The sequence below is a fragment of the Rattus rattus genome, chromosome 8, assembly GCF_011064425.1.
Source record: "Rattus rattus isolate New Zealand chromosome 8, Rrattus_CSIRO_v1, whole genome shotgun sequence".
Classification (NCBI taxonomy): Eukaryota; Metazoa; Chordata; class Mammalia; order Rodentia; family Muridae; genus Rattus; species Rattus rattus.
The window spans coordinates 84,138,220-84,164,105 of record NC_046161.1 but is presented as its reverse complement, the minus strand read 5'-3'; the positions used below and the strand labels follow the sequence as shown (position 1 = coordinate 84,164,105).

General features: G+C 40.1%; 2 protein-coding genes across 2 annotated transcripts; both read right to left on the bottom strand.

Annotated features, from left to right (window-relative positions):
• Window positions 1-728: 728 nt before the first annotated feature.
• On the bottom strand, window positions 729-3,118 carry LOC116908237 (extensin-like). Its single transcript, XM_032911499.1, has 2 exons — window positions 3,068-3,118; window positions 729-1,577 (listed from the first exon to the last, which is right to left on the bottom strand). The coding sequence occupies exons 1-2, from the start codon at window positions 3,116-3,118 to the stop codon at window positions 729-731; spliced, it is 900 nt and encodes a 299-aa protein (XP_032767390.1).
• Window positions 1,871-25,664, bottom strand: Plscr4 (phospholipid scramblase 4). The gene is made up of 8 exons (XM_032911497.1): window positions 25,658-25,664; window positions 24,463-24,566; window positions 15,179-15,409; window positions 12,252-12,294; window positions 10,978-11,204; window positions 5,582-5,743; window positions 4,212-4,370; window positions 1,871-3,572 (listed from the first exon to the last, which is right to left on the bottom strand). Exons 1-8 carry the CDS (start codon window positions 25,662-25,664, stop codon window positions 3,525-3,527), a joined length of 981 nt encoding a protein of 326 aa, XP_032767388.1. The 3' UTR covers window positions 1,871-3,524.
• Between the last annotated feature and the right edge of the window lie 222 nt (window positions 25,665-25,886).

The window sequence follows — 25,886 nt, the reverse complement described above, 5'->3', positions numbered from 1 at the left end:
AAGCAAATAGAAACCAATATAAACACTTGCAAAAGAAACTTCGTTTTGTAACAAATGAAGTCTGTCCCTGAAGGAGACAACTATCCAGAGACCAGAGGACTGACCACGTGGAGTCCATCCACAACTGATACAAGCTACAACACAACCCTACCCAGAGGTTAGGTGGGGGAGCATCTCTGAAGAGGGGCAGAAAGAATGTGCAAACCACAGGAGAGCAAGGTTTGAAGTGAGATGATAATTTCTATACATGACAGGCAGCGCTGCAGAGATCATAACATGGTCTTCTAAACAAACCCACACAATGGCAAATACTAATGGACGTTCCTGCATGGATGGGGGAAATCTCACAGGGCCTGTCCAATAGATGATGCGCACCTCAAAGAGGGATAAAGTGTCTTCCCAGAAGGAGCCCCTAACACACTGTCCAATTCTTAGTGGTCAATCCTAAAGTCATGCACATAAGAACAATACTAAATGGACTTAGCAAGCTGTGTGCGAATTTGTCTGTTGACTAGAGAGGCTTATGTATTTGAGAGGGAGAGGGAGGAACAAGGAAATTGGACCGGGGAATATGAGGTAGAAATGATAAAATATAGAGTGCATACGCAATTCTCAATATGATAATACAAGTGTTAAAAACAGACAAGTACAAAATGAAAGAGGGTCTGAGGTAGGGGTGCAGGGTGTGGAAGTGGGTCTGAGGTAGGGGTGCAGGTGTGGAAGTGGATCTAAATAGGGGTGCGGGGTGTAGAAGTGGGTCTGAGGTAGGGGTGCAGGTATGGAAGTGGGTCTGAGGTAGGGGTGCAGGTGTGGAAGTGGGTCTGAGGTAGGGGTGCAGGTGTGGAAGTGGATCTAAATAGGGGTGCAGGGGTGTAGAAGTGGGTCTGAGGTAGGGGCAGGGTGTGGAAGTGGGTCTGAAGTAGGGGTGCAGGGTGTGGAAGTGGGTCTGAGGTAGGGGTGCAGGGTGTGGAAGTGGGTCTGAGGTAGGGGTGCAGGTGTGGAAGTGGGTCTGAGGTAGGGGTGCAGGGTGTGGAAGTGGGTCTGAGGTAGGGGTGCAGGGTGTGGAAGTGGGTCTGAGGTAGGGGTGCAGGGGTGGGAGGTGGGCTGGAGGAGGGGTTCAGGGTGTGGAAGTGGGTCTGAGGTAGGGGTGCAGGGTGTGGAAGTGGGACTGAGGTAGGGGTGCAGGTGTGGAAGTGGGTCTGAGGTAGGGGTGCAGGTGTGGAAGTGGGTCTGAGGTAGGGGTGCAGGTGTGGAAGTGGGTCTGAGGTAGGGGTGCAGGTGTGGAAGTGGGTCTGAGGTAGGGGTGCAGGGTGTGGAAGTGGGTCTGAGGTAGGGGTGCAGGGTGTGGAAGTGGGTCTGAGGTAGGGGTGCAGGGTGTGGAAGTGGGTCTGAGGTAGGGGTGCAGGGTGTGGAAGTGGGTCTGAGGTAGGGGTGCAGGTGTGGAAGTGGGTCTGAGTTAGGGGTGCAGGTGTGGAAGTGGGTCTGAGGTTGGGGTGCAGGGTGTGGAAGTGGGTCTGAGGTAGTGGTGCAGGTGTGGAAATGGGTCTGAGGTAGCGGTGTTGGACGTGGGAATACAACTTGGAGCAGTTAGTGGGAAGGGTTAAGGTGGGTATGATAAAAATGCATTTATAAAACTATCAAATAGTTGACAAAATGTTGAAAAGAAATGTTAGTGATTACTGTACAATATCTACAAAAAAATGCAATAAGCTTACTTAGTAAATAAGAAATTCCCTAAAAAATCTCTGTGGAAAGCATTCAGACTCAGTCACAACTCAGAAAATAAAACAAAATACCATCTTACTATTAGTTCTATTACATACTTAAAAGTCTAAGAGACCCAAAAGAACAAGAAAACACTCAACTTTTTAAAAAACAAGTTCCGTTTATTGTTTAGTTAAGGAAGTTGTCTTGATACAATGAAATTCTACTGAGATATAGAAACTGCGTGAATCATGATAAAGAATTTTTGCTGTTAGAGACGGCTTAGCATCGTAAACACTAAAGTATGAAGCACAGAAATAGAAAGCATTCTGACCTTCGCTATCAACGCGGTACAAGTGTTAGAATGGGGTGTGCGTGGGTAAAATGACAGGTTTATACCTGAGCTCTCAGAATGCTGTTTATCTGGTTTATATGCAAAGTACGAGATATCACACAGAAAACGTACACGTCTAGTTAAAATTAGAGATGCATTTTAAAATATAAGGTAATTAGCGTTAGTCTAGAACTCATGATTTTGTGTTTATAAAATGTCAACAGCAGCAAGTAAATAACTGAGGAAGACAATCTTTCTCATAAAAAACATTAGTATAATTAAAGCTGAAGCACCTGTCTGTTATTTCAAAAAAGACCTGTTGGCTCAATCCCTTCTCTCAGGATAACCCAACCCAAGAGCACTTAAACCTTTTTTATTTTTAATAAACTCTAAAAGGATATATCCAATTTAAAAAAATGCCACACACAATCTATGTGGAGGTCGAAAGCCAAGATGTGAGACTCATTAATCAAATCAGTGGATTCTTAATACACTGTCCTTGGTACAAATCTGCTGGTCTTCCATTGTCCTCACTGATAATCTGGAGAAAATATGGAAGCAATATATTTACTGTGTTTTCTTACTGTTTGTATATAATGGGTCTCTCAGCATGCAAAACAGTCAAGCAGTACTAGAACGATGACGGGATTTATACATTCAGTTTTTATGAACTGTTCGTCACAAGGACATCCTGATCTTTAGATGGATCTTGGAAAAAAAATCAAATGAGATAAAAAATACAATAGATAATTCCAGACAGACATCAGGATAAACATCCAGATATAAGGCCTGTGTAAATAAGAGAATTCACACTAAATCTGCTGAGGAAGCAAACGCACAAGGTTTGTAAGATGCCAAGACCTTATCTGGCTGTGGCCCTGATCAACTTTCCCTGGTACCCTCATCCTGCCTTCATACATAGGTAGTTCTGAGTTGCCCAGCTGAGAGGATGAAGAAATATGGATAGAAAATATAAACTGCCTATAAAGAGAATACATTTTATTATGTAATAAAATAAAATTCACCCACTGAGAACTTTATGAACTTGTATGCACGTTGCAGAACGGTGTTCTGGTGCATGCGCACGAGAAACATTTCCTTTGCACATTAAAGCACATTCTTTCTGTGCACCTCTTGGCTCCTAAAGATGACGGGTAAGAGTAGCAGTCCTCTCACCTAGAATAAAGTTTGTCCCAATGAAGAAGAGAGGGACAGATATAGAAGACGTGTTATGTCTGTATCTGTTAAGTTGGGAACTAAGGGCGTCATTTTCCCATAGCTCACGTGCCTATTGCTTATCGCTCGTATCTGTATGTTGATTGGGCTAATGAAGCAGCCATTTCAGAATAACCTAGTGTCCCAAGCTGCTAAATACTCAACTGAGACACGTGTCAAGCCAGAGGAATACACTTGCTAATAAATGAAGGCTATAAGCTGGATGCAAATTTCTCTGATTCTGTTTTCAACTGATGATTCATCTGATCTTCTATCTTGATGAACGTCGCGGAGGAGGGCGTTCAAAGTACATGAAATCCTGCAATTGGAGAAGGGATTATATTTAGATTGAGAGATGGATGGCAAAGAGAAATAACTATATTAATGCATGTCATAGCCTTCACAGTTTATCATGGGAACATGCTAGTCCAGTAAATAAGTCTAATGAAATATTTATGAGCGCAGCTAACGTGCGAGCATGGAGACAGATAGTAAGCTTTTCCTATTCAGCACCAATTATAATGTTATCGTTAACCAAAGGAAAACCTCAGGTAAGCCAAAGGGTGATGGAACGTTGGTGAGCATGACTGTAGTTGACACGCAAGAGAAAAGGGGGCAGCTGTTTTGCAGTTACTCTCTTATATGGATTTTTACAGGACAGCTGTTTCGAAGTAGCGGGAGTGATAACCAATAGGAAATGAAGCCGACTGCGCCCACTGTCTATCTGACACCTTCCAGGTGTGCCCCAGCAGACTGTACTCAGCTGCTTCATCACCCTGGAAAGGTCAGCATTTTTGTCCCTGCTACACATGAGTAAAGCCAGTCACCCAGTGCCAATCGCGTGCCTAGAAGTGGCACAGACAGAAGCTGGCCAGGTTTCAAAAGGAATTTTCTGCTAGAGAATACTGCTTCCCGCCATAAGGAATAATTCTCTCAAACGCCCCAGTGAACGGCTTACAATGAGGAAGCAACAGCCGAAGATCATTGCTTTCATTTTCACATCCAGGGCCAAAGGGAAGCGAATCTCAAAGTGGTCTGCATTTCCCATCGTTGATAAAAAGCCATTCCACTTCCTGATAATACTGCCGATGTTAGACGCTCCATCTAGAGAGTTGACCTGCAATGCCAAGAATAGGTCTTTATGAAAAGCACCAAGGGACGTGTCTCTGTCCTTTTCTTAGAAGCAGTTTGTGCTGTTCCAATTCATAATGTAGGAACAAACACTAATGACACGATTTCCAATGAGAATTTTTTTTTTTTTTGCGTTGTCTCGAAACTGTTTAGTAACTGAGTTCAGTTATATCTTAAAATCCTCAACCTAGTGAATTTTCCTAACCCTTAAATACTTTCTTTGGGGTTTCTTTTAGAAGGTACAACTTGAATTGATAGTTCAATTCTTTTCTGTAGCACAGGACGAGAATTTGGGAATACAAAGTCACATCCAACCAAGGGAACCTATAAGCAAAACTAAAGGTCCTGAATCATATACTGTCCACCACTCACTCAAGCCTTTGTGGGACACACCCACCCTATCTTAGCAGACTGTGGTTTAAGAATGGGTGGCAGCTTCTAAAAGACAGACACCGACACTGAACTCAGTAGAAATACCCCCAAACATAGCTGCTAATATTACCCATAACAGAATGCTCACACACAGCCCCACCAGGAATCTGGTTTGTTGTCATTTTCTACCATACTGTTAATTAGTAAGCAGTGCTTTATTAAGTGGCAATATGAAATGAAAACTTTCTGTTATCATAGGAAGCAGGAGAAGGAGTATGTTTATTGTATGCCAAACCTCATCCTGTTAAAGGAATTTGAGAAAGCCCCCAAACATCAGCCCTTCTTTTCTAATGAAATCTTTGGTAGTCCCTGGGATAAATGCAAAACAAAATGTCCTTTTTTATTGAGAAAATGTTATAATATAACCCTGTCACTCATTGTCATTCATCTATGTCCTTATGAATGTACTAAGGGCTATAGTTCTTAGAATTTTGCATTTCAAAATACATATATGCATTCTAGAAATCATTAGAAAGAAAAGAGACGATACACACCAAGAATAAATTGATACAATTTATTCCCAAAAGTTTTCATTGTTCTAAATGGGGAAAAGATGTTTGTTTTTAAAAAGGCAATGCCATTATTGTTTTGAAAAATGTCAAGTGACCATAAGGAACCATGTGGAAAGGGTTGATGTCAACTCCTAATTCTTTCTTCATAATACCTGACTCATTCACAGGAAAATCTGCAGAAGAATATGGTGGGATCTGATATAGAAAGAAGGGAGTGAGGAGAGTAGAGGCACTAGTTTTGACATATATTTACCTCAAAAACAGAATCAGAGCCACAGCCATAGGTCGCACATGGACCGCGCACTCTCATCGCACTTTCCTTCTTCTCATTCTGGATGCTGTAAGAGGCTCTGCATAAGTTCCAGTGTTCTGCCACAAAGCCAATGGTGACTCCAGGAGGACACTGCACTTCCAGCTGCATATGAAACAGTGACAGGGGTTAGGATGCTGCATGTACACAATGCACCCGGGTGTAATTCATGTGCATGCACACATGCACACACGTGTTTGTGTGCACACCCCCTACACACACGTGCATACACACATACATGCATGTAGGCATGCACGCACACCTGGATTTGTTCTCAGTCATTCAAGGGCAAGGAGAATTGATGTTGGGAAGGAAAGACGCATTGTTTCCCTGGGGACAGCTTGCAGGGCTGTATTTCAGAAAGCACTCTAAAGAGGTGAGGTCATGTTTCATTGTGGGAAAAGAACAGGCTTAATTACTGCTTAATTGCTTGATATAGGATTCCAGTTATCTAAGCTCACTGTTAGTAACAGGACACACAGCGCTGTCTGGACAGATACACCACCTCTTCCAGCCAACCCTGAAGGACTCAAAGCTAAGAAGACCCTCAATGAATTTACTGGTACTCATGTGGCTGTGCCATAACTCTGGCCTTTGTTTCATCTAGGACTCTCATTTCTTCTAACTCCATTAAGTTTACCAGTTAACTTAAGAAAATCTTCACCAGCAGACATAAGTCCCCTACAGACAACTAGAATAACAAAAGAAAATGAAGTGTTGTGAAAACTGTAGGATACTCCCCATCTCCCGACTCAAGTACAAAGAGTTCTGAACCCAATGTATACCATGCTTTACCATAAATACATGCTATATCAAAGTTCAATCTATCAATTAGTCACAGTATGCTACTAACAAAAGAACAGTTCAACACTCTGTCCTAAAATAGAAATTGTGTGAATGTCCACTTTCAACTGCCACTGTGCCCATGGTATGTCTATCTTCAATAGTCTGCACAAAAGAGTAATTCATATTCCAGAATTTACCATACTATTCAGCTGATGAATTGCTTGTTTCTGAAACGCGCCATTGACCTTTCAGACTACACTGATCTACAGAAGCTAAAAGCACAGAAAGTATGTGGAAGGGGCAGGGTGCTGGGCTATCACAGTTAAAAACCTCCACGTAGAGGTGCATAGCTGCCTTTTATTAATGACTTTAAAATACTGTGCACTATCCTGTTCCATTTAATTGTCCATACATTAAAATTTTATAAAAGGTGAGACTTTCTCTTTTAATAACAGGAGTTATATAGATGAAATTCTTTCTTAGAAATCCAAAGTGAAAGTGTGATTGCTTTCTTGCCTTCTTCTGCACTTTCAGAAGGGTGTTGGGAGTGGATTTTATACAACATAGGACAAGACGACAAAGCTTTGCATTGTCAAAACCATTATTCATATATATATATATGTGTGTATATATATATAGTACATATATATGTGTGTGTATAAGTGTGTACAATTCATATATATTATTCAAATATATATATATATACAAATATATATATCTGTACCTATACAATACAATTGGATAGTTCCTAGAACCAAATATTCATAAAAAGTCTACCCAGTATAAGATTTAAAAAAAAAAAAAAAAAAAACAACTCAAGGTTTGGGGATTTAGAGCGCTTGCCTAGCAAGCGCAAGGCCTTGGGTTCGGTCCCCAGCTCTGAAGAAAAAAAGAAAAAAGAAGCAAAAAAACCTTAAAGTTGGCATGCTAGTGAAGTATTATGCTGTGAATAGGTGATTAATGCATGCTTCACTTTGTATGACCTCCTCGAGAAACAAACTGCAGAACTTCAGGATGAAATAGAATAGTGGTTGCCAAAAACTAGTGGTGAAAACAAGGGTAAGTGGGCAGTTTGTTAGTGGAGACCATTTCCGTGGTTAGGAAACTGTTGGGACTTCACTCTGCAATGACGATAAAGGAGTCTCCACAGGTGAGGAGGCTGTGCAAGGAAAATAAAAAAAAAAAAAAAAACGGATGAAAAAGAAAAATATCTTACTTATATTGTTGGACAAAAGTTTGATTAATTTGTAATTTTGCTGTACTGGTTGACTTTAATCAATTTAATCGATTTCTGACCTCCTTTATAGAAATGCAAAGTGTGTGATCTGAAACCAAAATATATTTGACAATAAATGCCTGCTACATTGGAGAAAAACAAGGATTTGAGAGATTCACCTCAAATACAAAGCTCCTATTACAAATATAATAACTGCAAAAGAGTATTGAGAACAACAGAAAATACTGATGGGCAGGCCCAATGCTATCTATTGGGAATCGAGGTTAGAGACAGGTGTGTATTGGCAAATCTGAAATGCATTCTGTCAGGGAAGAACTCAATTATCATGCCATTTACATGTCATTATGAACACATGATTTGCAAACCCTAGGTGTTCTAATTCAGGGCCCAGACAGGACGGCTAGCATAGTGAGGAAATGAGAGAGAGGAAGAAATCAACAAGGGATATAATACTACTAAAAACAATCAAAGAGAAATAATGGAAATGAGAACGTAATCAATCAATCAAGCAATAAAATGGACAATGAAGAGCATCGTGACTGACAAGACAAAGCAAGAACGTGAGATTGAGGGACTCAGAACAAGGAGAAGGCCACAGAACATTCATATATATATATATATATATATATATATATATGCATATACACATATGCACATATATACACATATCATATGTATATATAAATTAATACCTATGACCAAAACTTCCAAGATTTCTGGGATACGTTCAAGAAACCAAGTCTAAGAATCCATGGAGTAGAAGAAAAGGAATGGATAAAATCTAAATCCTAGAAATGATGGCATATCAAGAGAAAGTCATCCAAACCTAAGAGGCCTTTAGAACCACAAACAAAAATGAGCAGAAGAGAACCTCTCCATGACATATCACAGTGAAGATGTAAAAAACACGTAACAAGGGACAAAGGCTATGGTGGGAAAACACCAAGCTGGGAAAAGACACACAATAGTATCAGATTTCTTCCCATCGACTCCACGACCTGGAAATTATGGAATGAAAATAAACAACGGCAAACAGGATTGCAAGCTAAGCTTAAAACCAAGCCAAGCTACGTTTTAAAACTGATGGAGAAATAAGACATTTCGAGACAAGCACTCACTAAGGCCCTGCAAGGCAACCAAGGCGGCCCTGCCAAAAATACTTAGAAACCACTTAAAGGTTATGTGCTGCCCAACATGGGTGCTGGGAAACTGAACTTGGGTTCCCAGTAATAGTTTAAGTGTACTTTTCTCAACCGAGATTCCCTTTTCTGAAATGACTCTGGCTTGTATGATGTTCACACCAATCTAATCAGCACAAATATAATTGTAATCATTTTGGCATCAAGTATTGAGAATTCCAATTTCATAAAGCAAACATTTATAGGCAGAGGAAGATCCAATATGTCCTGATACGGTAATAGTGAGAATCCTCAACAACCCCCTAACATTGTCAAGATTTCTTTCAAACCATAAACTACAACTAAAAACTATGTAACTTTACAGCTAAGCTATGTCATCCATCATCTTCCACTAATTTATGGAACGTTTTGTAAAAATTAGTGACATTGTAGGCCCCAAAACCAACCTTAACAGCTACAAGAGAATTGAAACACTTCCTTATATTCTGTCAGATCACAACAGAATAAAACTAGAAATGGCATCAAGGAAAACTATTGAAATGACACAAACACTTGCACACTTTATGAATACAGATCACTGAAGAAATCGAGGAAACTGAAATAAAAATACATTTAAATTCAAGTAACAACCAAGTAACAAACTAAAATAACCAGGATGCAGGCAGGACATGTAAGGGAAATATTAGAGCTAGAAAGGCTTCCACTAAAGGTCAGGTCTCAAATAATCTAATGAGTCACTTAAAGGTTCTAGAAAATTAACAGCAAGCCAAATCCAAATGAGGGAGATGCTAAGTAATTATAAAGATTAGGGCAGAAAAATTGATGACTTGAAAAGATACACGAAATCAACTAAAATGATTTATTTTTGAAAAGATAAACAAGATTGAAAAATTCCTAGCCACATGAGCCAAAATTAAAAGGGCAGAAATTCACAAAATTGCAGACAAGGGAAAACAAAGTCCAATGTAATCTAAAAGTACCTTTTGGCAATGCTAGGAAAACTTTCCAAACAGCTTAAGCATGTGATCTGACAAAATTAAATCAAGAAGATATAAATAACTTAATCAGACCAGTGATAACCAACAAGAGTAATTGAGCGAAAATAGTATTCCCTTGATATCAAAACCATATAATGACAGAACATAAAAGAAACCCACAGAGCACCAGACAGAAACCTCTCAGGAAAATATTGGAAGCTGAATTCAAAAACTAATTAAGAAGACCATACTTCATGACCAGTGATTATACTTAATGATCCATATCAGAAATACAAGTGGCCAAGAACCCAAGACCAGATAGGCCATGGGTATAGAAGAAAACTTACTATTATTGTGCTTACAGAAAATAGCAACAAAATGACTCTTAATGACATATTACCCATAGTTCAGAGAAAAGCTTATAAGCAGATGCAGACTCCCACAAGTGGCCAATGTGCAGAGATGAGAGGGTAGGAACACTCAGCCCTAACTGGAATGCTTTCATCAACACTTCCAACCTCAAGCCTTAGGATCTATTCAGAAAAGGAGGTAGAAATATTCTAAGAACCAGAGGTGATAAATGACTCTGAGGACACAGCATCTTCCAGGCATGACAGAATCAATGCATATGGCCTCACAGAGACTGCTACATATGCACAGGTATGTTACCAGGGTTTTGTTTTATTTTGTTTTGGGTTTTTTTTGTTTTTTGTTTTTTTTTTTCTTTTTTATTGCGTTATGGCACAGGAGAAGCACCAAAACACAACACAGAGAGAGCACGTACACTGTAGGTCTGACTCTATCATCTGCAGGGTACTTCTGTCTGGCATTTCATCTACTTTTAAGACTCATTTTTGCAGAAATGTGTAGGCTATGATTCATCTGGGGAATGTGATGATACCACTATAAAGCATGTGATCACCGTCCATCCCTATCTAACTCATCAGAAAGTGGCAACTGTCAAAACAGCCTCAAGTTGTACTTGACCTTCCCCATCCCCACCACCTATCTAATCACAGAAAAAAGGAAAACCATTAAGGTCTGTCTTGTGATATAATTCAGCTTCCTCCTTCTCCACTACTGGGTTTTAGTTTCTTTCTGAGTGGTAGGCCTAGAATGCTTCCTCGCATGTTTAGAAAGAAGCCAAACACCCTGTAATACGCAGATCGGGAAGTGACTATGAATCCCAGGTTCTCTGACCTCTTGCCTCGCACAGGGGCAGCAGAAGCAACAGCAGGTGCATCGGAAAGGCCTCTGCATGGTCATGATCTCTCGGCCCAGGCAGTCAGTGACCCGGAGCACAAAGGGTCTGAGGTTCCGATAGGCATTCCTGGTAAAGTCATCTGTGTCTTCTGTTACGATGTAAACCATCTGGTCTACGTTGTTCTTGATATCATATCTATTATTAGTTTCAAAGCGTGTCATCACTAAACGTTAGGATGAGAAAAAGATTTTAAGTTAGAACCAGTTTGGGGGATGGGGGAGCTCAGACAGTCTTTGTTACTTAAGTGAAAGAAGAAAAAGGAAGGAGGAGAAGGATGAAGAGGAGGAGGAAGGAGACAGAGGAGAGGAAGATTAGGAGAAGGAAGAGAACTAGCAGTTGTTATGGTACTCATGGTAGTAATAATGATAGTAGTATGGTTGGGGCTTAAGGCAAATAGACTTTTAAAAATTTCAGGTGAAAATGTGAAATGCAACCATGTGACCCATTAAGCATTTTCAGAATGTTAAACATTTGCTAAATTTAATATGAAATTATTTTTACAGTTTCCCCACATAAATGTAATAGTTGATACAATGTTCCTAGAGTATCAGAATTCAGAAAAATGTTAATAATAAAACCAGTTTAACGGAATCACACACTAGTCCATGATTTAGTCAGCTCATGAAATGGATGAAATGACTGGAGACATGGTACTTGCAAATAAGAAAATAAATCCAGAATGACCAAAGTCCCTGTGCTGTGCCCAGAGGGCAGAGCCAGCTCCTACCCTGAACACGAGGGGCCTGTTGGGAGCTGAGAACAAAACTACCTGACAGCGATTGTCTTTCCAGACTTATAACAATAGCCAGGCCTTCTTAGATTCTGTTTTCTCTTTGCCACTGACTGTAGTGAATGGTGGGGCTCTGGCTAGCTCAGTCCACCTTTCCCCTCCTTCTTGCACCCATCTAAGTAAGGTGAATGCAGAAGAGGGAAAGGGGCAGTGCTACAAGGGAGCCAATCAGGTTAGATGTAAGTCCTTTTGGAGTCCAAGAGATCATCAGTGCATGGGGTATGGACAGATAAGACTATATATAATAATTCACTTTATTGCTTTTATGACTCTAACATAACAGAGAACTGTTTTCTTTCCTTAAATAACTAAAAGCCCATCAGCATAAAATAAGGGAGTAGGTATGAAGTAATACAAATTTCTATCAGATTAAAATACCTTAATCAAAACACAATGGGAAACAAAACGAATTATACATACATTCCAGAGGCTCCAAATGTTGAAGGACGTGTATATTGTCCAACTGTGGGGACAGAACAAAAGCATTTAGAAAACAGAAAGCCAGAGATAATATTTATCAGCAAGAGAAAAGAATGTGATGATGCAATATTAAAATGTATCAATCAGGATCTGGAGAGTTGGCTCAGCCTTAAGATCGATGGCTGTCTTTCCAGAGGAAGTCACTTGGGTCCCACAAGGTACATGATTGCTCACAACCATCTGTATGTAACTCCAGCTCCATGGGATCCGACTCTCTTTTTCTTCTCTATGGGTATCAGGCATACAATTGGTGCACAGATACATATGCGGGCCAAATACCCATATGCATGAAATAAAATAAAAATAATTAAAATGTATCCATCGATGCCAAGAATCTCTTTGAAAACTGAATGGAATGGAATCTAAACATGGAATCAATTGAGATTATCTCATCTGCATCCAACTAGATAAACATTAACAGAGGTGTCTAAATAAGAAAAACAGTTTCACATTAAAGGACAGAGCTGACTGACATCAGGGAAACATCTGCTTGCTACAGTGACAACATGTTGAGGAAGCCATATTCATGCACAGAGGAATAGGTTGTTTTTCCATCAACTTCTCTGAGATGGTCATACAGTAGCAAGTCAGGGCGACACAGTATAAGTTAGACACAGAGCATGTGTTTCTATTGTGGTTTGGGGAAGGTAAGCTAGCCAAGGTAAGCCTTGAATAGGAGTCTCCATTTCACATGGTTTCTTGAGTGCCTCTCCCGGTGGTTAAGCACCGTGGTCACTAACACACCAGGTTCTTGCTGGAGGGCACATTTTAGTATCGAAGCCATGAGGGTAGCACCATGTGAGTAAGATTTGAAGGAGAGGAAGCATTCTAAGATAGCAGTCCATCAACAAAATGCCATTAAAGAAACTTCTACTTGAATGGGATTGGAGTCACATTAAGGATGAACAGTTTGATGGTTCTAATATCAGTTACACTTCAAAACATCCCAGCAAAAGATAAAGAGTTCCCTCTAGGACAGAGGAATCATTATCAACATAATTCTAAGTCGTTTAGATCATTAGATCACTGAGCACGGATGCTGCCTAAAATGTTGCATTTGATCAAAATTCATCAAACAATGAAAGCTATATGAATGTAACAACAAGATTTAAAACAACTGGTCATGGATGACACATGGGGTGATTAGTTCAAAGAGGATATAGGAGGACATGATTCATGTTTAATATAAAGCTGATATAAATTAATAAGGAGACATTGCAGGGTCATTTCATATAAGATATCAAAATGGCTGCTAAAGTTGTTTGCGGTTTCTTCTGTAAAATACTAAGAAATTAGAATATAGAAACATAAAAATATCTACTATGTGGTAAAAGTATCTACTGAAGGGCAAAATGTTCTTACTGTGGCTGTGCCAGCAAGGAATAGACAAACGGGCAGAGTCCCTGCAAAGACAAAGCTCTGGAAATATTCTAAAGCTGCCGTGGGTAAGGGCTCTCTGTAGTCTTAACAAAGTATCATGTGATCTGTGTGAGAGATCTCAAGACAGCAAACACGGGAATGACACAAGAACAACTAATAGTGCCCAGAGCCTGCATCTGTAGAACGTGCCTGCTGGCTAACCAAAGGACGGCCATTACCAGTTTATCCACTAAAACTTCTCACGGCAACATTACAGGCTGCCACTGACCAAACCATTTCATAGATAATAAGAGTTGAAGACTACAAGGTTAGAGTTAGTGAATGTAGAGAGGAATAAAAGCCAGGTTTGTCTGCTTCCAAACCTCTTTCATTCTCATTTATTTTAAACTCAAATAATTCCTGAAAGGAAAAACAATTCATGAAATATGTTGATTTACTCTCAGAGAAAAAGGGGATAATGACACACCTTTTCTAAAAGGTTTTGGGTTTCAAAATCTTTGGATATCTCATTGGGTACAGAAATGGGGCTTTCTAAATGAGATTCATTGTAGTCACTTCTGAAAGCCTTTTGAATAACAAATGCATCAACTAAGTTTGTTTAAGCAACTTTAATAAGACATATCATTCCCATAAGATTCAAATTCTTCTATTCTAACCGTTGACCTTCAGATATCTGCAGTACAACAGTGTAACTCTGATTTTCAACACATAAGACGAACAGGTCTCTTCCACAGGGAGAACTAGAAACTGATAGGTCAACTACAAAAATGTTTAGTTAACTACACGGAGCACATTAAATTGAGATGTCCTTCTAATTAATGTACTTAAAATACCTCCTTTTCCGAAAGCAAAACGAGACTTATAAATTCAAAAGGCACTTCCACAATTAGCTTTATCTTATTTTCACCAACAAGTTTTCTTTTGCAGGTTTCAAATATCATTTGTACAAAAACTGTATCTCACACTAGCTCTTATTCTATCATCATAGACACAGAAACTGTGGAGTGCCCTATAAAAGGGACACGGATTTTAGTTTGAAGCAACATTTTATACTTATTTAAATTTATGTGCTTGGAGGTTCAGGGGTGTTAAAGAGAGCCCGAGATGTTGAGAAGAAGCCAAGGCATTGAACATTCTATGATTCCCCCTCCCTTTGTCTAGTGTTCTCTTCTTACTTTGGTTTTCTTAATGAGTATGTTTTATTTTTAAGTAAATGGCATGGCATCAGGTTAGTGACTCTCATTCCTAGTTTTCTAATTTCTTTCAGAAAGCCACATTGAACACTTTGAAAGTTATGTTTGTTGCATCAAGAACGAATATGTCCTATGAACGCATCCTTGTATTCACTGGCTACCTGTAAAGCCACCACCGCCAGCCTCTACTGTCAGCGACTTATCTCCCTGTGTGCTCTAGCCAACATCTTGTTCCCTCTCCTTAAACCCCAGGGCCATACTTCATAGAAAAATGCTTTGGATTTAATAGAGTACCTGAGCCAAGTATTCCAAACCAGGAGGGCAGTTGGGCATTGGAGCTGGCCCTGGCATCCACATTATGGGAGCAGGCTGGTTCATCAAAGGATATTTGCCAGGCTGGTACTGGATTGGATGGGTACCACCGGTGGGATGGTACAAGGGGATGGCACTGGGCTGCTGGGGAACGTAGTATCCCATCGGCAAGCCTGCAGATGGAGGGGCAGCTGGTCCAGCAGGGCCTGTGTTCTCAAACATATGAAAGTATTATGCATCATCAATGTGGTGTATTAGAAGTTATATATGTTTTACATGAGAAAATAACCACGTAACATGTTCTTAAAGAAAGTAAGTCCTGCTGGTCTCTGAGTACCCAAATATCAACCATGCACTAAGGGGATTATTCACATATTAGTTCACCCGATCCTCTGAAAACTTGTGATGTCATAATGCCTATTTCACAGATATAGTAATGAAGTTCAACACACTGAGAAACAAGACAGCCTCTCACTTCATGAGGAGTCTCTTCTTTAGGGATCATACATGCATTTCATTGGTTTTAATGCAGTTAGCATGAGGTCTAACATGCAATTATCACTGTCATTTACAGCTTATAGCAAAGGGGTCCTTAACTGTGTATCCTGGACTGTCTGTTCAATCACTTCTTTTTGCCTTTCATCTGGTCCTCAGGCAGGTTCTCTCAGAGTCAATTTCTTAAGTTTTGTTTCTTCCTCAGACCACCACAAGTGGAGTAGTTTCAACAAGTATTCCCTTCCCTGGCTCTAAGCTGGGAACTCCAAGATCAACTGCAAATCTAGCCTTTGCTAATGCGCTTCATGGCCGGGGGTGAATACCTTCAGAAATACCCAGGCCATCAATCTCGTGCTATCTTTCATAAGATCACTAACTCATAAGGGTTTCACTCTCATGACCTGAGCAAGCCTCAAAACAGACACCCCCTCCCAGCCTTTCTTACAGGTCCCAGCTGGTGAACTTGGTTAAGGTAGGGTTATGAGATGCTCAGTCCAAAGTACTTATCCATATTTATGGCCAATTTTTCACACCCCACCACTATCCAACATCTGATGAGCTCTGTCTCTGTCATTACAAATCGTTTAAAATCCCAGGAACAGCATTTTCCCATGTTTTTATAGAAGGGCATGCAGATTATTAAAATGTTATAAAATAACTAACGCATCTGCTGAGGTCATGTTTGCCGGACAGGAGTACAGAAAAACAAAAACAAGGGGTCTAAATTTCAAAACTTGGTTGTTTAAGTGCACTACTGTCAAATGTCTAAGAGGGTTATTTGGGGGTCGTTTCTTTAATTGTGCCACAATACAGTAAGTGCTTCAAAAATAGCCTGGAATTCTCAAAACAGAGATTCCTGGCCCAGTGTCCAGTTATCAAACACAATGTCCAAGTCAAAGTAACAAAGAAAAACATCTCGACGATCCTTCTCTAAATACATAATTCAGCGGGCTTTGCTGCTGCTGTTGCTGCTGCTGCTGCCGCCGCCGCCGCTGTTCTCCCTGCTGGAGAAGTTGAACAACCATCCCCACTGACTAAATCCAGATGCCTTCTCATCTGAACAGTCACTCTCATTTCTTCCTCTCTCATTTCTGGAAACCGTTCTTTGTGCTTTGCCTAGGGTGGGCATGCCGTGTAGATGGTAGTGGACAGTGTGTGTGTAACCCGGGAGTCAGGTTTCTCTCCATCTGTATGCTTTCAGATTCTATTTACGTATGGCACATGCATTGCTCTTGCAATACTTCATTCGTTTTTATGGTTGATTGGCATTCTGCGATGTGGAATATATAGCATTCTTTCAGTTCTTTAATTCAGGTTTACTTTGGTGATTTTAACAACAGTGTTGTCATCATCCATGTACACATTTCATGTACACATTTTGTATGAACATTATTTTTTTAAGCAACTTAGGGAGGAAAGGGTTTATTTCATCATGAAGGGGCAGTCAGGGCAGAACTCAAGGCAGGGGCTGAAGCAGAGGCTACAGAGGAGGGCTGCTTACTGGCTTGATCCCCATTGCTTTATTTTATTTTATTTTATTTTATTTTATTTTATTTTATTTTATGTCTGAGTATTCTGCTGCAATACATCTGCAGGCCAGAGGAGGGCATCAGATCCCCTTACAGATAATTATGAGCCGCCATGTGCTTGCTGGGACTTGAACTCAAGACCTCTGGAAAAAGCAGCCAGTGCTCTTAACCACTGAGCCATTTCACCAGTCTATGAATAAATATCCTGGCAGGACTGGAACTCTCTCCGTAGACAAGGCTGGCTTCACACTTAGAAAGATCCACCTGTCTCTGCCTCCCAGGTGCTGTGATTAAAGACATTCATTAAAGGATTAAAGGCTAAGAGGTCTTCTTGGGCTGAGGATTGAGTAATTTGTGAAGGACACTACCAAGTATGTGACAAACGGAGAATTCAAACACTCTGACTACTAAGGTTTTCCTTATAAAGCATTTTTAGATTTTAAATTTTAAATTTTAAAGCATACAACTTGCTATCGGTGAGACATTTCCACATATGCATCATTGTCTCTTGTCCCCAGTCATCTGTCCTCCTCCTACCTCCTCCTAAGCGCCCTCATCCTTATCGTCCCCTTGATGGTCCTCCCTGTCTCCAAAGCATCTGTCTCCGTGCCACATGTATTCTACTCCACTACACTGGTTCTCCTTCCCTCATATGCTGACAGTCATCCAGGCTGGATCTGCTGTTGATGGACATCTAGGAAAGTATCTTTATGGCATTCTGACTTGGCGTGCTTCAGGTCCATAACCGGGAATGATGTAGCCAAGTCACGTGGCGGTTCTGTTCACTTTTCTGAGCAAGCTCCACAATGATTTCTACTGTGGCCGCATGAATCTACACGTTCAGTCCACCCACCTTGAGTAAAGACCCTTCTTTTTCTGCACATTCTCTCCAGCATTTGCTAACTTCTTTTTTAAATAATGGCCATTCTGACTGGGATAAGACAAAATATCAATAAAGTTTAATTTACATATTTCTGACCATAAAGATGTTGAACACCTTTTCAAATATTTTTTTTTAGGGTCTAGCCAGATGCTTAAGTGGGTAAAACCATTTACAGGACAAGTCTAATACCCTGAGTTCCATCCTCAGAACTCAGTAAGAAAAGAGAACCAACTTCCAGACCTGGCCTCTGACCTCCACACACTCACTGAGACCTTTGTGTTTGTGTACCTCCCGACCCTTGTAATGAAATCTTAAAAGTGTTTTCAGGAGTTTGTGTTTCCTCTTCCGAATTGCCCTCTCAGTTCATTTATAGATTAGGTTTTTGTTGATTTTTGCGGTTTATTATTCTGGATATTAATATTCTATCTGATGTGCAGTTGGCAATGTTTTCTCTGCTCTGTAGACTGGCTCATAATTCTCCTTTTGGCCTTGGTTGTACAGAAGCTTTTTCATTTCCTGCAACCCCATTTGTCCGTTCTTGGGAGTTTTTCTTGTAAAGTCCTTCTTTGAAATGTCTTAACCTGTGTCTTGATTGTGAAGTTTTTCTATAGCAGTTTCAGAATTTCAGGTCTTACATTGACCTATGATCCATTGTGTGTGTGTGTGTGTGTGTGTGTGTGTGTGTGTAGAATGAGAGATACAGATCTAATTTTATTCTTTTATGTATGAGTGTCCGGTTTCCCTAGCATCATTTGTTAAAAGAGGCTGTACCCAATTGCTCCCAGTGTATGACTGTGACAACTTGGTTGAAACTTTGGTGGCTATGTCACTGTAGATTTATCTCTGAACCCTACATTCTAGTGGCTTATGTGATGGCCAGTCTTGGTTGTCAAATTGACACATTGGGGAACAGAAACCCTTCACTGAAGAATTGCCTCCATCAGATGGGCCCACGAGCATCTCTTTGGGCCATTTTCTTGGTTAGTAGATGATGTTGATGTTAGATGGCCCTGCCCACTGTGAGCAGTGACATCTTTGGGCCAGTGGACCTGGGACCTCACAGGCCCTGTACAAGGACATAGCTTTGCAAGTCAGATGCAATATGCAGAGTTCCTCCAATGTCTCTGCTTCAGCTCCTGCCTTGAGCGCCTGCTCTGGCTTCCCTTGATGAGGGGATGGATTACGACCTAGAACCTGAAACAAACCCTTTCCAAACCTAAATTAGTTTTGTTCAGCATTTGATCAGCAATGGAGAACAATCTACATGTCTGTTTTTGTGCCAGTATCATAAAAATGACTACAGCTCTTTAATACAATTTGGGATTATGCATTTGGGCATTTTCCTTGTTGTTGTTGTTGCTGTTGTGGTTGGTGCTTTTCCCTGCTTAGGATACATTAGGCTATACTGACTATTTTTTTTTTTTTGGTTCTGTGTGCATTTTAGTATTATATGTTCTAGTTTTATGAAGAATGAAATTGAAATTTTGTTGGGGTTGTGTGCGATCTGGAGATCATTTTCAATAATTCAACCACCTTTACAATGACAGCTGCCATTTCGTGGGCAGGAGAGGTCTCAGGTCTTCATTCATTTCTTTCCTAACTTTTTAAAACCTTTATGCTTAGGACATATGTTCTTGGGTGTTTTGTTAGGTTGACGCTTCTGTGAATGGAGTTTTTCTTGGCAAGCTGTAATCGGTCTATACTAAGGCAACTGGTTTTTTATGCTGTTTTTGCATCCTGACAATTTGCTGAAAGTGTTTATTAGGTCTAAGTGCTTCCTGATGGCGTTTTAAGGATCCTTTAAGTAGAGAATCATGTCATCTGCAAATAGGAGTACTTAGAGTTTTGTTCCTTTTTCTTTATAGTCTTCTTTCTCTTGTTTTACTGTTCTAGCTAAGAGTTCAAGCACTGAACTGAGTAAGGATGGAGAGAGTGGCGCCATTCCATGTTTCAAATGAGAAAACTCACTTTTTTTTTCTTATTTGGTATAATATAAATTATAGACGGCACCTATACAGCCATTATTATATTGCGATATGGTTTTTCTGTTTTAGTTTCTTTGAGGTTCTTATCATGAAAGGATGCCGAACTGACAGAAGCTTTTTCTGCATCTATATTTCTACATTATATAACATTTACTATATTATTAACTACATTACCTCACTCTCCCAACTGCATTACAAGCAAGGATTAGGGACACTCATTAGGGGACTCTGTGGAGGGCTGTAGAGCTCGCAACTCTACTGCCAAAAACTATTTCAATCCTTAAATTTCTCTCCCCTCCCCTCTCCTCCCTACTCATAGAAGCAAAGTGGTCTTGTATTAACCAACACTGAGAAAAATAACCAGTTGTGCAGGGGACCAAAATTCCTGCAATTTAGGTATTAGCTTTTGAAGTTAAATGAATCTGTGACATCCCAATCTATGATAAAAGCTTGTTAATAAAGTCTTGAACTATAAAATCAATTCTCTAATGCTATCTTAAAATGAAGCTATGAGGTAAACATTACTTTATCTAGGGAACATTAATCAAATCAGCCTTAGGAGCCAGTTGCTTTGACTGAGGCCAGACAGAGACTTACACACTCATTACTGCCTTCTGTATTTTGGAGCATATTATTGTTTGTAAGAAAAGCAAATGGTTATTATAAAGCACTTAACTGCTGCAATCACGGAGAAATGCATAGTGTATTAAGGGATGACAGAAGTGGCTTTTAACCAATGAAGACAAGATGAACTATGACATAAATGCTGACTCATTCACCCTGGCTCTCTATGGCAAGGAAAGGTCTTATGAGAACAAAGATCAGAACAAGAACTGAACAAAGCAGGCTCAATTCTGTAGAAGGAAGGGCTGTGTGGGGGTGTTCACAGACAAGGCTAGAGAGCAGGGCAGACCTTATGTTATGTATCTACATCTTGAACTCTATGCCATGAGGAAAAAGAATAGGTGTTTCACATTAAAGAACAATGATAATGTTTCTGGTTTGTGTTCCTACCTGCTTCCAAAGTGTGGAAAACAAAGTACAAATATGGGAGTAATATGTCAAATTTGGTTCAGTGGTTGTGTTTGAGAACATGTATCTATGCAGAGAACATGGTGGTATCCAGGTAGGTGCAATGGAAAATCTGAAGTGTAATGTACTAAAATGGGTCAGAATGGGATTTATAAGTATCTCAAAGTACACAAAACTAGTTGGATTATCAAGTTCATTTCATGAGAGCATAAAAAAGAAGAGGAAGAGTGGACAGAAGACAGGGGGAGCCATGCAGGACTCAAGAGAATGCCAAAGAACACTGAGAAAACCAGCTTGTAAGGATAGGGATAGCGTTCTTGATTGTAGAAGTTAGGTGTAGTTCTTCCTCCAAGCCCCATGCTCCCAGAAATAAGACTCAGATTAAAAAATATATTTCCAAATACCTTGGCTCTACTCTGACTAGATCATGACTACAGATAACCCATATTTTTTAACCTACATTCTAGCACCTGGCTGGTTACCAGTGCCCAGGTACCCTGTGTGTCTCTCCTCACATCTTTCCAAGTGAAGCTCCCTCCTGGCTCTGTCCTAGAATTCTTTCTCCTTCCAGATGTCCCACCTCTCATTTCCTGCCTAAGCCATTGGCCAGAGGCTTTTTAATTGTCAGGTGATGCATCCCACAGAATACACAAGATATTCTCTCTACACTTGATAAAGACTGAAAGTACATATAATTAAATGATTGGTAATGGTAATTTAAAATGCTGTTAACTTAAAACTAAGTGAGAACCAAGATGAGTATCTATAGAAGAAGAATGAGAGGCATTTTAAGTTTAAGCTTATCATGAAGAATGTACTGTAATTACTGAAAGAACTATTATGAGGGTGCTGAACTAGGAGTCAGGGATCCTTCCTCAGATTTTCAAGACCCTCATTTAAAGACTACTAATCATTATATTATGTAAATGAGTCAATTACCATATCTTGTACATTTCCTATAAAAGCACTTAAAGTAATAATAGTTGATGATCAGTAGCCAGATGAAAAGTAGAACTTATGTTAAGGACTTACTCAGTACAATGGTTAACTTCCTAAAATTATATACAAATTTATATAAATGAGTGATTTTTATTATAAGTATGTATTAACCCCTGTTAAAAATGAAGAAGAAAAATTGTGGAAAAGTTGTGTATAAGAAAGTGGCACATTATGTTTCCTTCTGAATTGAAAATTGCCTGTAATGGTTTTGACTATTTCTGTAGGAGAACAAACTGAAAAAATATACATGTTTAACTTTGTATAAACACCATACCTCACATTAATTTACAGAGAACTCTAGTATGAAGCTTTCTGCCAATGTCAGTGTGAGAAACTGCCTATGGGATTTTCATACCTAATAATCTTTGGTATTACCATTGATTTTTATTTCAAAAAGTCATACTATTTCGTCTTCTCCAATAGATTCCATGTAACCATGGTTTATTTATTAACTATGCTTTTAATAAACAATACAGGGCATTATTTCTGGTTGGAAAAATACAATCAGAACTAGATTGGAAAATAAATGCTATTTGAATTAAATAATTTCATTAAACCAAAATTTGCAAGTATATTATTTCTGGTTTCTGTGAATTAGAAGAACATGATTCATGCTGCTAGAATTGACACTTCGCTGAGTTGTTGGACTTGGAGGTGCCACAGGCTGCAAAAACAGGATAAGTTCTTGCCAATGCTCTTCATCCCCAGACTGAACTTGATGGCACAGTCTTATTGCTCAAAATACAAAGCATTCACTTTGAATATAGACATAGACCCAGAAATCAGGCTGGAACTTAACTAGAAGCCTTCTCCTCGGTGGCTGGTTTTCACAGTACCAGAAGGTACTATATAGGCTGCTGAGATGGGGAAGCCATTAACCAATGTTCCCAGTGAGTTATGATATTGACTTTTTAGACAAAATGTGCCCAGTAGTAAAGCAGAGGCATAGTTATGATGAACATGAAGAAGGCCTGGTGCAAAAAGACAATGCCTTGTAGACACAGCACAGCTGTTGGATTCCTGACCCACAAAAGCTGTGGCGATCTGCTCACGAGGCTTCGCAGCTGCTGGAGGACTGTTAGCAGTTAATGGTTGCGGGAAAGTGGGGTATCACACACACACACACACACACACACACAGAGAGAGAGAGAGAGAGAGAGAGAGAGAGAGAGAGAGAGAGAGAGAGAGAGAGGGAGACAGAAACAGAGAGAAAAAGAGAGACACAAAAGCAGAGGGACACACAGGACACACAGGGAGAGACAGGGAAGAGAGACAGAAACATACGAGAGAGAAAAGGGGGGAAAGGGAGGGAGAGAGAGAGAGAGAGGCACGAAGGGCAGGAAGACTGAGACATACACACACACAGAGAGCTAGAGAAAGACAGAGAAAGGAAGACAGAGAGAGGGACACAGAGAGATAGTGAGAGACAGAGATTGAAGTAGGACGGGATTTCCTGGATGAAGGTTTCAGCAGAAGAGAGAGGAGTGACAGAGTAACCATAGGCATGTGTAAAACTGTCCTGTCAACTATTGCTAAAGGATGTGGTCTACCCACTAGGACGCAAACACAATGACTTGTCACTGTTGGTGACAATTCATTAGCAGTACACTTGGCATTGAATCCATTTTTGACCGACCTGTTTAATGTGAAGGACGTCTCCTGGGACTGAACCCATGGCCTTCATTTTCTAGACAAAGTCTCCTACGACGGAGGTAAATGCCTAACTCCACCTATTTTTGATATAGAGAAAACCCAAGAAATTCCCATAGTGACCAGATCCTGATTTTAACAGTGTTTGTTCCTTGAACGTGGTGTGATTATTTCCTAAAATGACTATTTTCTCCCAAACTTACTCTAGAACTATGGGAGAGTCCCCCCTCCCAAGTCTCCACCAATAGTGTTAAGACATAACAATCCATACCATAGTGTCAGAGTCCCTACTTACAGCTATGCTCTGCCCCTTCTCCGTCTCCCCTGCCATTTACCCATAGTGCCTCACACCAGATCTTCACAAACTCTATGTAAGACTCGGGTAATTTCCTTGTCTATCAAAGCCGGCTTTACCCAACACTGCTTTCTTCCAAACTCTGGTAGTGTCAGACAGCACCTTGTTCTGCATCCCCGTGGTGTTCTCTTTTACTGTCCACTAAGAACAGAGGGGATCATTCCTACTTTGACAACTCACAACCTCCGTGCCTTCCAATCCACAGCCTGGGCTCACAGGAATATGTTCAACTGGCCCGCTGTCAACTCTCCGTATTTATTGGTTGAATCAAATGCTTGTTTGAGAAATTGACCTTAACAACTGCTTATGGTATTCCGGAAGAGGTTGATTCACCTTACAAAATGAGAATTATAGTCAGGAGGAGCATCGGGCACAGCAGTTGTCGATTTTACCTGATTTTCTGCTTCTTCTGTAGGCTGCTCAGGGGCTGTGGGGACCACACCTTGAGGAAGAGAGGGACATGACCCACACAGTAAGCGATAACATGATTGCAAAATGCAGCCTTTTTTGTCTCTTATAATAAGCACCAGAAAATACACTCATAATTCTTATGAAAGGCGCCTGTTAATAAATTTCATGAATGTTGGGCTGAATGTAAGTTTTGAAAAGGAAACTAAACATCCCACTGTGTTTGTGGCTGCAGCCTAAGCTTTCCTTGCTCCTGCTGACCCCCACCTACACAGTTAATCTCCTGCAGACAAGAGAGGTTCTTTGTCTGAGGAACACTGGGAATATAAAGCTAATTTTTATAGTCTTTTGGAGACATGGTATCTAAATCGAAAACCTTAAATAAATTCTCAGTAGTTACAGCCATCAACACATCAGTCAGACTTGGTTCAGCCTATGTCTGCTGCGACTCAGACTCTTACTGAATTCTTCCTAAAAGCCACTTGGTCCCAGTGTCACAGAGGTGGCTGCAAGGATGGTACAGAAGCCATTGTATTATACTATCTCTTGTTCTCTCGCTGAGATGAAAGGAAATCCTTACTTGACTCACTGTAAGGAAGGGCCTCAGTTTCATAAATACATGGCTGAATTTTATATCAGAGGAAACAAAAGACCCTAACGGTGAGGCAGAATCATCACCTCTTTTGCCTCTAGGCCAAAGATCACCACATCCTCTCACAGCGCTCCTCTCTGGATTTCTCTCCCAACTTTCTTTTGCTTCACCTGATTTCTGTTAAACACTCAGAAACCTTTCAGGCCTGCGTGCAACTGTGAGCTGTTTTTACTCCTTTCCTTTCAGAGCATTAATATGTTCGAGTGAACGTGCATACCCATATATCTAAAGGGTCAAATGGTGTAAAAGCTCAAACATGTCAGAATAAAATAGACCGTTTCAAAGAAAACAATCAGTTAAAATTGGGACTGGAGCGAGGGCCATGCTCTTAGGAGTACTTATTGCTTTTGCAGAGGACCCAGCTGGAGATCTCAGCACCCATACTAGGCTGCTCACAGCTGCCTGCAACTCCAGCTTCACACATGGACACTAAAAATAACAAAATAAATTTTAGGAAATTAATAAAATCTTACCTGACATTTTTGCGGATTCTAATTATTCCTGTAAAAGAAAATATGTTAATATCTTTATGTATATGTACAATGTATGTATACAACAACAGAAATAATAGAAAGTTTACGAACTCAAAGGAACTGAACATCTCACTACCAAATGAAAAATGGATCAAGACAAGAATCGAGTCTTGAAAATGAAAAACTCTTTAGAATTGAATGAGAGTGGAAGTAGAAACGCAACATCCCC